General features: G+C 40.7%; 1 protein-coding gene across 9 annotated transcripts in view; it reads left to right on the top strand.

Moving 5' to 3' along the window:
* Window positions 1-411: 411 nt before the first annotated feature.
* The window catches only part of NKTR (natural killer cell triggering receptor), a 51,777-nt gene continuing 38,686 nt past the window's right edge, over window positions 412-13,502 (top strand). For 7 of the 9 annotated variants that reach the window (XR_009961825.1, XM_062603926.1, XM_062603925.1 and 4 more), the window contains exons 1-4: window positions 412-542; window positions 868-962; window positions 9,495-9,569; window positions 13,379-13,486. Coding sequence is in view for 7 of the 9 variants with exons in the window: in XM_062603926.1 (XP_062459910.1) it covers window positions 905-962; window positions 9,495-9,569; window positions 13,379-13,486 (241 nt within the window). In the remaining 2 variants the exon portion in view is untranslated. Of the gene's footprint in view, window positions 543-867; window positions 963-9,494; window positions 9,570-13,378; window positions 13,487-13,502 lie in introns of those variants that run through there. The other 2 variants (XM_062603927.1, XM_062603928.1) reach the window with 2 other exon arrangements.

Here is a 13,502-nt window from a genome sequence, read left to right as displayed (position 1 = left end):
AGATTTTCCCTTCAGAGGGCGGCATCTCTGTAAATCCACCCAGACTTCTCAAATTAGAAAGGTGAAGCACCGTGTGCGAGATGGTCGCTTAGCTCCAGCGTCCTGCACGGTCATGGCAGCTCGGGGTCAGGGCAGTGAGGAGGGATGCTCGCCACGGGGATCACGATTTTATTAACGCTGTAAACTCCTCACACCGTGCCTATCCCCCGGCCACGAAAGGAGACACGGCAGGTTCGCCCCTCAGGAGGGAGCGCTGCCCCCAGCCCTGAGACTGGGCGCCCGACCCCACCATCACCGCGCCCCCGTTCCCTCACAGCAGGCGGCGGGAAACCGCGGCGGGGGCGGCGAGGGGCGGGCCGTAGCAGCTGGAGGCGGGGCCGCGCTGTGCTGCGCCGTACCGGGGCGGGGCGGACGGACGGGCCGTGGAGCCCGTCGGCTAATGGCGCTGGGGGCCGGCGGCGCCTCCTGGCAGCGGGGCGGAGGGCGGGGGCGCTGAGCGGGGCGTGCGGCGCGGAGAGCGAACAAAGCGCCGGAGCTGCCAGGTAAGGCCGCGGCCGCCGCACCCCTTCCCGGGGTAGGAGATAGGTAGGGCAGGCAAGCGCTGGACGGGGCTGTGCCCCCCTCTCCCTGTTCACCTCCCCCATGTTTGTGAGAGGAGGAAATTCCCCTCGGGGTGGTTTCCCCCCGCCGGCCTCCTCCCGGTGCCCTGCCGCCTGCCCTCGCGCTCCAGCGGCCCCGCTGCCGGCGGCTGAAGGGGGAGTGGGAGGGGAAGGTGTCGCCCGGAGTTTCTGGCAGCGCTGCGGCCGTGTAATGCTACCCCTCGGCGGGGCGGGCTTGGCTCCCAGCGCGGCTCCTCTTTGTGTCCAGGTGGCGAGGCCGAGGGGCTGCAGGGCTGCCCGCGGCCATGGGGGTGCAGGACCGGCCTCAGTGCTTCTTCGAGATAGAGATCAACCGGGAGCCAGGTAAGGCCAGTGTCTCTGGCACGAGTCTTGTCTGAAGTGTCGTGTTTGGGATGGGTTTTACCACATTTTTGCCTCCCTAATGTACTCGAGCCGTTATCAAGGAGTTTGCCCATTGATCTTATTTCTGAGTTAGTTTTAGTAACTTTTGATGTTTACCGGTGTGTTGGATGTTTTTTTATTCTCTTAAGACACATTTTTAGTCTCATATGTGAGAGGCTCTGTGAGGCTAACACCATTTTCAAGATAAAGCGCATCCTTTATTAGAAGTGCTGCCTGGTTGTTTATTGTACCTTTACAGTTCTGTAAACTATGGAAAACTGGGGCAAGTCGTGAGGAAACTGGAAAGGTACTCGGAGAAGTAATTTTAATCATACGGTAATTAAAATCGGAAAGGGACCTCAGGAGGTCAGCTGGCAAAAAATCTTTCCTCCTCCTGCTTAAAATGAGTCTTGTGAGTGTAAATAAAGAATTGACCATGGGATTGTAGAAGCAGAGAATGTCTCATCAGGTGGCCACTTCAAAAAAGAAACATAATTAAAACAAATCCATCTCTTAACTCATATTTTCCCTATGGGAAGTGTAATCTGCCTGTTAGGGGCAGACTGTGAATTTTAATCCCGGAATAGGTACTTGATTCCCTCTTCTGTTTTCCGCCCTCTGTAAAAATGGTTGTGGAGATTTATTTACCCATGGCTTTGAACATGAATTTGTTAGTGCATCCGAGTTGCCTCGCATAAAATGCTTTATATTGCTGCTGTCTATCTCTCAGAAAAATTAAGGAATGTGATGGCTTCATTATGCTTTCACTTTCAGTTTTTGCTTCAGTGTTTCTCTGAAAGCCTTTGAAATAAGTTTGTATCTTTGCACTTCAAATTTCAGTTGCTTTCAAATATAACTGTAACCCATTAACTTGCTTTTTCATTTCAAAAGACAGATTCAATTCAAGCTTCAGTGAATTCTGAATTCAGCCTTCAGATAGAGCATATCTATAAATCTGTTGCTGGTGTCACTCCTGTTTGAGTTATTTAAATGTGCCTTTTCTGAATACTTTTATTGAAGAGAAAAAAGTTAATATAAATGGACTTTTAACATTTTCTATGTCTTTAAATTTAGTTTTACTATGAATAAGACTACTAAAAAGGTTTTACGTTGGGTAGGTTTCCAGTTTAGGAATGATAGTTTAATGGCATTGCTTTATAGCAAAGACAACTCATTATTCATCTCATTTGCTTGTAATCATTGTTAGGGGTTTTTTGTTTTGACTCTCCATCTGAAGAATCTCTCCCTGTACTGTTCTCTTCTGCTCTTTATGTATGTGTTCCTGCTCTTTCATTATATCCCTTGTTGACTGTCTTGTCTCCTCAGCCTTCTGCTGTGCATCATGAGTGAAAGCACATTACCTTGTTTTTCCTCACATCTATTTGGGTTTGATGACTGATAGCGGTGTCAGAGAGGAATTGCAGTGTTAGTGTTCTTGGTGGTGCAGAGCTTTGGTTACCTGAAGTAGACAGAGGGCTTTGGCTGTATTTGTGGCTGTCAGTGTTTATTGTCCCTTTAAAGTAACAAGGATCTCAAAAGTGTATATCAAATTCAGAGCCGTGCTGGTTTCATTGCACCTGACTAATGGCTTGTATTTTTGCAGGAAAATGTGCCAATTTGTAAAATATTGGTATGGGACTTAGGTGTAATCTGGTTATGCTACTTTATTCTGGTGTCTGTTTATGAATTCACTATGCAACTATGCCTCAGGATTTAAGGTTATATTTAAAAAGCTTAAACATTGCTCTTCTAGCTGTAAGATGACCTTCAAAAGCTGAATCAAGTGGGAATGATAAAGCAGTGCTTCCAGATGACATGAAGCACTAACTGTGAGATGTACTCTCCCTGCTGATACTAGTGAGGTATTCATTTTAACTTTTAAACTGCCAGCAGATTTTGAAGTTAAGGCTTTGTTTATTTGACTTTAATACAATAAGCTGATCTGCTGGCTCATTTTTATTAGATGTAGGGAGAAAGAACTGGGCAAAAGATCAGTCCTACATCTTGTCGCTAGCCAAGAGATAAGACATACCCCCCACCCTGTCTACACTGAACAGCTGAACTAACATCTCCCCACAAAATTCAGAGAATAAGCAGACATGCCTCTTAACATATTGGAGACATCTCTTCACCTGCAGAACACACAACCATGTCATGTTTAACAGCGTAGTTTGGTGTCCAAAAATGTTCCCCCACACAGTGGGGCAAATTTTGAAGGCTTTGCGTCTGTGTTTTTAAGTCTAAATTTAGGCTGTTTTTAATAAGTTGCCTGTTAAGCATTTTTTATGAATGCACATTATGGTTCATAGTTTTTGAAGAGCAAAGGGAGAATAAATCAGAAATAAGTGTTTATCTTGATACTAACGCCAACAGCACCTCTCCCTCCTCTTGGGCCCCCATACCAATGGATATGGCTGCATACAGGGTGCACATAGGAGTAAACTACCTTACAGTATTCCAAGAATCTTGGGATGGCAGCAGATGCCAATTTAAATAATTCTATCTCTAATCTCTGATGCAAAAATCTGTGTGGAGCTTCAGTCTTTCAGATACTGTGATAATTAGAACAGATGCCTGACTAGGATATCGCATACATAGTCTGAGTCTGCTGCTGTAGCAGTTCTTGTGGCCATCCAAGATTCTTTTTTTTTCACACATTTCCCCTCCCACCCTTCCCCAGCTAGATTTATACATCATGAAATATATTATTTATTCATTTTTGCTTTTTTCATTCTTATTCTTGGAAGAATTTTCCTTTTCATCTTGGTTTATTACCTCCCCTCCCGCTGTCCTTTGTTATTGTTTAACCCTTTCCTCACTTTTTCATTCTGTTTCAGTTTCCTTCCTTTGGTATGCCCCTTCCCTTATCAGTCAATCTGCTGTTCTATTACTTCTCTCCTTCTAGTCAATTCAGGCAAAAGTTTGGTATATTTTGGAATTTCAGCTGCTGCTGCTATGAATTTATGTGAAATAAGCTCCACTGCAAAAGTTGTAGTACTGTGCTTGCATTAATAGAACCAGGGGTGCTTTATGGGGATTTTGTTACCCTTCCTGGAGACAGAAACTGTTCTTAACTGGCTTCTCATTAACCTTCAGGCCTTTGAAGGCAAAAAGTTGTATATTGGCAGAAAACAGATCAGCACTTTGACTTTGTCCATAAAACAGTTCTCAATCCAGTTAGGTGTAGTACAGCAGGAGCCAATGGGGCACTCTGTATGGGGTACCCCTGTAAGGGAGCTAAGGTGTAGATTCGGAGGGAACTGGTTTAATAAAAATTGTAATCCAGTCATCATATAAAGTTGTTGTCAGTGCAGAATGAAATACCCTGAAGACTTACTTTGAAGTGTAGAACAAATTGGATTAGTAAGTGGAAGATCTAACTGATGAGCCTCTTTTGCTAGGAGAAGAAAAAGTGCAGTCTTTCACTTGCATATCTCTGTGAAATATAGTAAGGTAGTAAATTTTTGTTGTATGCAGTACTGAAATATGTTTGCTTTAGTGGAGACCACAGAGTTCTGTAATGGCGGAGCTTCAGGTAGTACTTACGGAAGACTGGGCTTAGTAGAGAGCTGGGGAAGTAAGTTTATGGAGGCTTTCCTTGAAAAGAGTGTAAAGTGGGGTAAGGAAGCATTAACCAAGTATTAATGTGTCAAGGCATAGATGCCTGCTCAGGGCAACTGTGACATCCATTGTTTTACCTGGTGTTTACAATCTGTTCCTTTTCCACAGTAAGTTTGTATTTTTCTGAAAACTGTAGCTACATTTCTACTTTAACGCAGTCTTTTAAAGTTTATATGACTTAGTGCTGACAAATTTAGGGATAAATATATCAATAACATTAAAATACATTCTTTTTAGTGAGCTATTATTTAAACTTTCAGGCAGATCTGTCTAAGCTTTTTGGCCTCTGACAGGCATCCTGGAGTCAGCCTGTAGGGGATGTGCATTGCTGTTTTAATGGTTGTAATCCTTGCTTTCCTCTTCAGCAGGATATTCCTGTTGATATACTGAAAAAAAAATGCTTCAGTGACTGCGTACTTGGCTTGCTCTGGGAAACTGGGAAAAGTCAAACCCAATATATTTTTGAATAGCTAAGATTTATTTTGGGAATGTCTGTCTGAAATTGACACCTTTATGGTCTAAACATAACATCTAGCAAAACAGTTTGTACTACATGGCTCCTGAGGTTGTTTCAGAAAAGTTGAGCAGCTAAACTGGAGGAAATCACTGAATAAACATTTTAATTCACTGATTTTATTAGACTTTGCCAGCAGAAGCCCTCAGCACAATATAGCATGGACATTCCTACCCTTAATTTTTACCACTTAATTTGAATCAAGTACTAGTTCTTCCTCAGCTGAAAAATTGATCGTGTGTTCAAAAACACAAGAAAAAACCTCTCATCTTTTGATTTGAAAATAGTCCTGGAACTGGATTATTTCTGATTGTAATGCTTTCAGGTTTCTATAAGCTTATTAGCTGCATACAGCACTTTGTGAAACCAAACTTGAAAACATCTTTGACTTTATATATACATCAATTACTGTATGTAGTTACCAGTAAGGTAAATACTCTTTCATCACTTTAATTTCTATCAAAAATATTGTTTAAAAAGTCAAAAGTTTTCTAACAAATAAGAATGTTTTATCAAAGTATTGACTTATAAATAATAGGCAGATGTTACGTTATGACTGGATAAATTCCTATGGTGTTGGCTATCTCAAGAAGTACAGTAACGTACTTTAAAATCTACACTGTACTATAGGCGAGCACATCATCATAGCTGTGAGGTAGTGAGATTCAGTCTTCTATTGAGAATACACTAAAATTACATAAATGTCCTGCCTGTTGATGTGTTAAAATCAAGATTTAAGAGTTTGTGTAACTTTCTTGTGGTACTGGAACATTTACATCTCATGTTAGATGAGAGTTTCATTGTTAAAAATATAATCCTAATGTTTTTAGTTTTAATTTATAGTGAGGCATCTCTGCAGGTTCATCTCTTGGCCAAGACCAATCGAAGAGTCAGGGTAGGTTGTAAGCAAACTTCACCTACTTGAATACCTCTTCTTAGCAATCTGTTTGTTTGCTTGTTGTCTTGTTGTTAGTCCTGGAAAGTTTGTTCCCTAATGGGATAACTTAATCTTTTGTTAATTTCCTCTATACAGTGTAGGTGGATCATTTTGAGATAAGAGGTGTCTAAATCTGAGAAAATGAATAGCATCTCAAATGCTTTATCTGTGTTATGTCAGCACCTACCTCAGCTCCAAGTTTAAAATTAGATGTTTCCTGTTATTTTTTTTGTTTGAGAGATGAGAAAGATTTGTAAGTTCTAAGCATAACTTTTATGCAGATTTTTTTTTTTTTTTTTTATTAACAGCTGCTGTTTCATATGTATTTGTCAGATCAAGGTGTGAAAATGTGTTTGATCTTTCTCTGGCACATTTAATTGACTGTTTGTCAGTGGAAAAGCTTTCAGTGATAATGGTATTGATGCAGTTTAGGTAACATACAGGTAGCAACGCAGCAGATGGACGCACAGTATGTGGTTTGTGTCTTGTAAGCACATGGCACTATTTTATATAGCCGGATAAACTGGGTAAGCAGTACTTTAGGTTATATGGAGGTCCTTGTCTTTTAAACTGGTTCTAGTCTTTTGGTTGTGGATATGTGCATTACAAGCAGTTTGTTGGAGTTGAAAGGCAGGAGAAGCTACCAGATGCTATTATTGACAAAGCATGAGCTTAAGATGCTGTTGAAATCATGACACCTTAGTTATGAATGTTTTTTCCCACCTTCTGCCTTAGCATCTTCAAGAGCTTCAAATGACATTCTTCAACCAGAAAACAGAAGTGGTGGTGTTTGCTGCTTCACATGCTAGATATGGTGGGGTTTGTATGTAGGACAGGAACTTGCAAGCCAGAGGCTTCTGCAATTTATGTCTGAGGGCAGCTCGTCTCTATTTCTCTACTCTTGGTATAATGGGGATAGTGATGACCTTTTCTTTGCAAAGTGCATATATTATTTCACACAGTGAATGCAAGAGAAAATGTATATGTGGCTTTTTAAAGTATTTAGTCACTGTTCAGCGCTTTTGTAAGAGGGGGAATGGGCCTTCTGTTCTCCTGAATGACTGTGCTTTTAGTGAAAATTGATAACTTACTAAACTGTCTACTCCATTGTGTTCTCTGCATGAGTCTTCAATCTGCATAGGTTATCATTTCTTCACTTGAGAATAGCTGCTTTTTCATACTGGTTGTTACAGCTACCACTGTTTAATGTGAGGTCTTTGAATATTTGCTGTTTCTTCATTCTTTGGAGACCGTTCCTCACCATTTTCTTTAGATTTTCCTACTGTAATGAGAAAGTTCAGAGAACCTTCTTACTGTAGTTCGTGAACTTCTTACAAGTACGTGTAGTGAGAGGACAAGGGGGAATGGCCTTAAGCTGAAAGAGGGTAAATTTAGATTGGATACTAGGAAGAAGTTCTTCCCTGTGAGGGTGGTGAGGCCCTGGCACAGGTTGCCCAGAGAAGCTGTGGCTGCCCTATCCTTGGCAGTGTTCAAGGTCAGGTTCGATGTGGCTTGCAGCAACCTGGTCTAGTGGAAGGTGTCCCTGCCTGTGGCAGGGGGTTGGAACTGGATGAGCTTTAAGGTCCCTTCCAACCCAAACTGTTTTATAATCCTATGAAATGCAGACATTTCATCAGCTGAAGGCATCTTGAATTTATATCCAAGACTGCAAAATACAGGTGGTATTATTTTGTTTCTCCCCCTTTTTAACCAACAGTTCACCTTGTTGGCAATTACGTATGTTTGGACAAAGGCTTAAAATTGAATGCAATTTCTTAGGAGCTTCTCAGAATTTTTCTTAATGACAAAATATTGAATAAAAGGCGTTTGAACTTCTTTTTTTTTGGGTGTGGAAGGCATCGTGGTTTAAGCCCAGCCAGTAATTCAGAACCACACAGCCGCTTGCTCACTGCCCCCCCTCTTCCTCCCCCTGCTCCAGAAGGGATGGGGAGGAGAATCGATAGAATGTAACTCTCGGGGGTTGAGATCAGAACAGTCCAGTAACTAAGGTATAACACAAATCACTGCTGCCATAATAATGATAATGGAAATAACAAAGGGAGAGAATACAGCTGCTCACCACGCGCTGACCGATACCCAGCCCTACCGAGCAGTGATCTAGCCCTTCTGGGTAGCTCCCACCAGTTTATATGCTGGGCATGACATGCTGTGGTATGGGATACCCCTTTGGCTAGTTTGGGTCAGGTGTCCTGTCTCTGCTTCCTCCCGGCTTCCCCTCCTCCCTGGCAGAGCATGAGACTGAAAAACTCCTTCGTAAGAGTAAACATTACTTAGAAGCAACTAAAACCATCGGTGTTATCAGCGTTGTTCCCAGGCTGAAAGTCAAAAACACAGCACTGCACCAGCTACTAAGAAGGAGAAAAATGACTGCTACTGCTGAACCCAGGGCAGAAGGAAAATAAAAAAATCTTTGAAGTCTTACCAGTGCACGCCACTAGAGTGTAGTGCTCATTAACAGATTATTTCTGGTCTCCTTGTAATGCTGGTTGACAGTGTGGCTTATTTATGACTTATTTAGCAGCTTCCTATTTGCTAGTTACATATTTTTTGAAGCTTTCATATGGGTTTTTTGGGTATTTTTCTTTAGCAACATACACCCCAGTATCTTGGAATATAAAAGAAAATGTGAATCAGTTCTAACCCAGTATATATGAAAGCACTCTTCAGCAGTACTTAATCGTCTTGGAAGGTACGTAGCATAACTACCACCAGTAGCATGGGGGTAGCTGGACTGAGAGAATTAGTCTGCCCACTTTGCATAGGCAGAAGGTAGTATGTGGCTCATAGTACCTGGCAAGTGGAATGTAAATGCTAAAATTGTTGTTGGCGTTTTGCCTGCCTTTTGTATTTTGGTTCATCTTTTTTGTTTGTTGTTAAACTGAGAGGATTTCAGGCGAAGAGTGCTGATGTATCTCTAGTCCTTAACACAGTATGGGACTAAGTCAGTTGGGCTTTTTAGGTAACTGCCACAGAGGAAGCTGTGATAATGTTACTATTAACTTACTTGTATAAATATAGTACATGGGAGCGGGGGAATTACTCCAGTCTCTGAGGACCTGTATTTATGGCACATGTTTTCAAAACAGGAATAGGCAGGATAAAAAATTTTAATAAGTAAGTTTGTCTTTCAAATCAAAATGGAATAATTAGGATTTTAAATAAAATTAGATGTAATGATATCAATCTTCATTTTTTTGTTATGGTGTTGTTCTTTCCTGCTGCTTGTTTTAATGTATGCATATTTGAGATGCTTTCTGCTTGATAAAATAAATTTATTGATAAAAATAATAAAAATTGATAAAAAATTTATGGGAAAATTTTATATTCAAACTATGCTTATTTATGTGAAGTCTTATTATGAGTTATAAAACTCTTAATTTTTTTTTTTTTAACCTTTTAGTTGGTCGAATTATGTTTCAACTCTTCTCAGACATATGTCCGAAGACTTGTAAAAACTTCCTTTGCTTGTGCTCGGGTAAGTAGCATGCTCATATTTAAGACTTCTTATTTCTTAGAATTATTATTTGTTATACAAGTATAATCCACATCATAATAATAGTGCTGATCTTTATTTTCCTGGGGAAAACAAAGCTGAGACTTGTTAGACCTGAAGAATGTTTGAATAATGCATAGCAGGAAATAGTGTGGTATTCTGTAGCTGTCTGAGTTAGGATAGTGGCGATAATACATGATTAGAGAATGCTAACTGAATTTATGGAACAAAAACTTCTGGTCCCTAATGTGGGACTCCTTTAGGTAGAAGTGATTGACAAGGCTGAGACTATCAAGAGGTCACTGAAGTTACACAAATGTGATATGCAATTCTTTAGGATTATCAGGGTGCTAGGATTTGTCAGGAGACATATTTAAATTAATGTCACTGCACAGTATGATAGTGATGTTTGACTTGGGACACTACATAAAGCTGAATATATTGAAACTTTTTCTTATATAAAATGTTGCTTATCTATAATAAAACTTTGAGTATATTTCAGGTTCATAGAAGTGCTGCAGAGATCAGAGGAAATAACCATCTTTTAAATCTGAGAAAACTTCTTCATTTTTAGCTAATGAAGGACTAAAAGGGAATATGATGGTCCCATAGAAATACTGGCATTGTTTGGTTGGAGATCTGTGAAATCAAAGGGGCAGCACTTACAAAAGAATGTCTGGGTATAATGTAGCACCTTCCAGCCCATTTTTTAAGGGTGGTTTTGGTTTTGGGGGGTTTTGTTTTTTGTTTTGTTTTTTTGAGTTTTGTTGTTGTTTTTTTTTTCAGTTAAGCAGGACTTAGCTTTTTCAAAAAGAGTACTAGTAGCAAGGATTTGGTGGGGTTTTTTGGTCTGCACTGTTCCTCAGAGATTTTTCAGCTGTAAACTGCAGATTAATCTTGATTGGGTTATTACAGGAATTGGTGTGTGTTTCAAAATACATTCTTCACATAAGTGTCTGTTGGTGCTCTCCTGGTCTTTTATAACTGGGTGCTCAGTGATTTACAATATATCCTGAACTATCTATACCAGTGAAGCCTCTCCCTTTTAACATGAAATAACTCTTTTCCAATTCATTCAAAGACTCCAGCAAGACTTTCCAGGCAGCATTTTAACATCTGGCTCTAGTGAGCAGCAGCTTTTAGCTATCTGGTTATGTGAAATAAATTTGTTGATATCCTTATGTATTAACTTCTTAAAGCTCATCTTGTCAGAGCTCAAATCCCAGAATGTGATGTGCTCTAGATAATTTCTGAAGATTCAGAATAGCTTCATAACACTATGAACTGTGGAAGGTGCAGTATGTACCTCATTTTTTTGAGGTCTTTCTGTGGTGCTTCCTCTTTTTATTCTACTCTCAGATTATTTTTTTTCCTCTTAGAGATACCTAGAGATAGACTGAAAATGGGCAAGAATGGTACAGCTCTCATACAAAAATGGGAGCTCATTTGAAGTTTATCTTACTCAGAATAGAGCACAAAAGATAAATTAAATGCAGTATTAGACTGGATAGCATAATGTCTGAGCCTCATGTTCTGTAGCTCCAAAGAATTGTTTAAATCCTGACAGCAACTTTGCTAGAAGAATGTTAGGTGGAGGTAAAGGAAGGGAAAGGTGTTGGAGATAATGAGGAACAAAACAAACAGGCAGAACAAGTTTTTAAAGCAAAAAAGTCTTTGTATTGGATCCCTGTTTCAGTTCTCTTCTGCAGCTGGCTGTACAAGTTTCATTGATGTCTTCAGCTGCAGCTTGTCTTTAATTGGAAGAATATTATAAAGTAAGCAAAGTTAGGAGGTCTGCTCTTGAGGTCTGGACCTTGTAGCAACTTGAGCTGTGTCCATCCATTGTGTGGTGGGCATGCATTTTGTGAAACCACACAAATGGTGGTTTCATTTGTCTCAAGGTAGAGGGATATGGCATGAGAGAAAGACCAGTATTTAAAATGCTGTGCCCATCATTCTGCCTGCTGCTCCCTCCAAAATCTCTGTGAAGCAAGCCAGGATGTTTTTGTCGGAGACAGATGGAGGACGGGGTGATTCGGGCAGCCTTCCTGCAGCCTGACGTTGTCAGAAATAGACCTGGCTCCTGTGAAAAAATGCTGTCTGCCTTGACAGCGAGAGGCTCCTTGCGTTTAAATTAAAACATCTGGGCTTGCAAACTGGCATTTTCAGGTCCTTCCGTCAGTCCACCTATTGAACAAGCACAGGCCCAAGCCCATCTGCTCTTTGGCACTTTGTCAGGAGCTTCCCTTCTCATAATATCAAATGAAGATAACTGGTGAGAGCCATGGGTATGGAGAGTCAGGGTAATGGAAAATACGTTATATTCTCCAAGAAGAGGGTTCTACAAATACAGTGCCGTGAGTGGGTTTTGTGTCACTCTCTTTGCCCTCATCCTGGCAGCAGTTGGCTATTTAGAATGGCAAATTTGGTGTGATTTGGCCAGGAGTTAATTTTGTGTGGAGGAGCAAGAGATTGCAAAAGGAGAGTGTTGGTTCTAGGTAACAAGTACAGGAACATTTCTGAGTGAACTACGTGGTACAGAACATACACGTTAAATGTCCTCTGATAGAGTGTCAAATGTCTTTTTCATAATTAGTGGTGGGATGAAACAGAAAATTAGGTTATTTGTCCTTTCTCATTACAGACTATCTCCTGAACTATGGTTTACATGGGATTTTAGCTGTTGTATGGGGTATAATATACCTAATGCCCTTAATCCCAGTGTTCTGCCAGCTCTCCACTTTCTGGAATCTGAAGTCAGTGTCTCTTGTTTGTTCCTTGACTGGGTCAGTATAAATCCCTCATGAACCTACTAGCAGGACCTCTGCCCTGCCAGTCGCAGTACCCTCATCCACATGCCCAGTGAAATTTTTCTCCTGGCTTTTGGAAGAACTGTTAATGAAACTTTCTCAAAAATCACCACTAGGCTTGAGCTACAGCTGCAGCAGGAGTCCACTGGCTGTCATTCCTTAAAAAATACAAGGCTCAGAAAGAATTAACAGGTACTATGGCCTGGTGTGCCTTCTCCTGCTGGATAAGAGTGACCCTGGTAACAGTACAGGATTTGAGGAATTTTTTGTTTTTCGGTTGTTGCCCTCCTCTCCCATCCCCATTACAATCAACATTCAGTTCACCCTGGAACTGATCTTGTATAAACAATTCTGTTCCCCTGTTCTGTCACTCTTTTCAGAAATGAAAGTCTCAATTTTCATACTGAGATGGTGAGGGTCAGTGCTGGGTAAATTGGCATTAGTGGGTGGCCCAACACTGTTCATGAATTGGTAAAGATCTGAAGCATGCTTGGAGTAGCTCAGTCCCATTTTTCCATGACTGGACTGTATTGAAGCTGATTTGAAGCCTGTTCTGAGCTCAAATTTCTGTCCAAGGATTCAGGTGCCAAATCCAGATATATAACGGTTTGAAAAGGAGTCAGGTATAAGCTTCAGCTAGCATCACAGTATAGCCATAACCACAGAAAGTAATTAACCCATCATTATAATGAACTTTTATTTTCTATAAATTGTCACAAGTGGTTTGCTAATAAATACACTCTTCCTTGGGAGGGGCTAGAATTTTTTTTTGAAGAAATAACCTACTTTTCACTTGAGTCCCCTTGTAAAGAGGTCCTGTCTGCTAGTAATGGATGTTGAAAAGGCGACAGGTAGGGGTGTGGTGTCTTATATAGTTCTACGATTCTGTTGGCTCTTATATACATCAGCAGTAGGGAGGGAAAACCCTTACAATTTATTTTGTGACAGTCTGTAGATTCTTTCTATTTAACCCTCTTGCAGGTGAAAAAGGAATTGGCAAAACAACTGGAAAGAAGCTATGTTACAAAGGCACTACCTTCCATCGTGTGGTTAAAAACTTCATGATCCAGGGTGGGGACTTCAGCGAAGGTAAAATACATGTTTA

The sequence above is a fragment of the Pezoporus occidentalis genome, unplaced genomic scaffold (assembly GCF_034315485.1).
Source record: "Pezoporus occidentalis ecotype Australia unplaced genomic scaffold, CSIRO_AGI_Poc_V1 ctg82, whole genome shotgun sequence".
NCBI classification, from domain to species: domain Eukaryota; kingdom Metazoa; phylum Chordata; class Aves; order Psittaciformes; family Psittacidae; genus Pezoporus; species Pezoporus occidentalis.
This window is presented reverse-complemented; position numbering and strand designations above follow the sequence as displayed.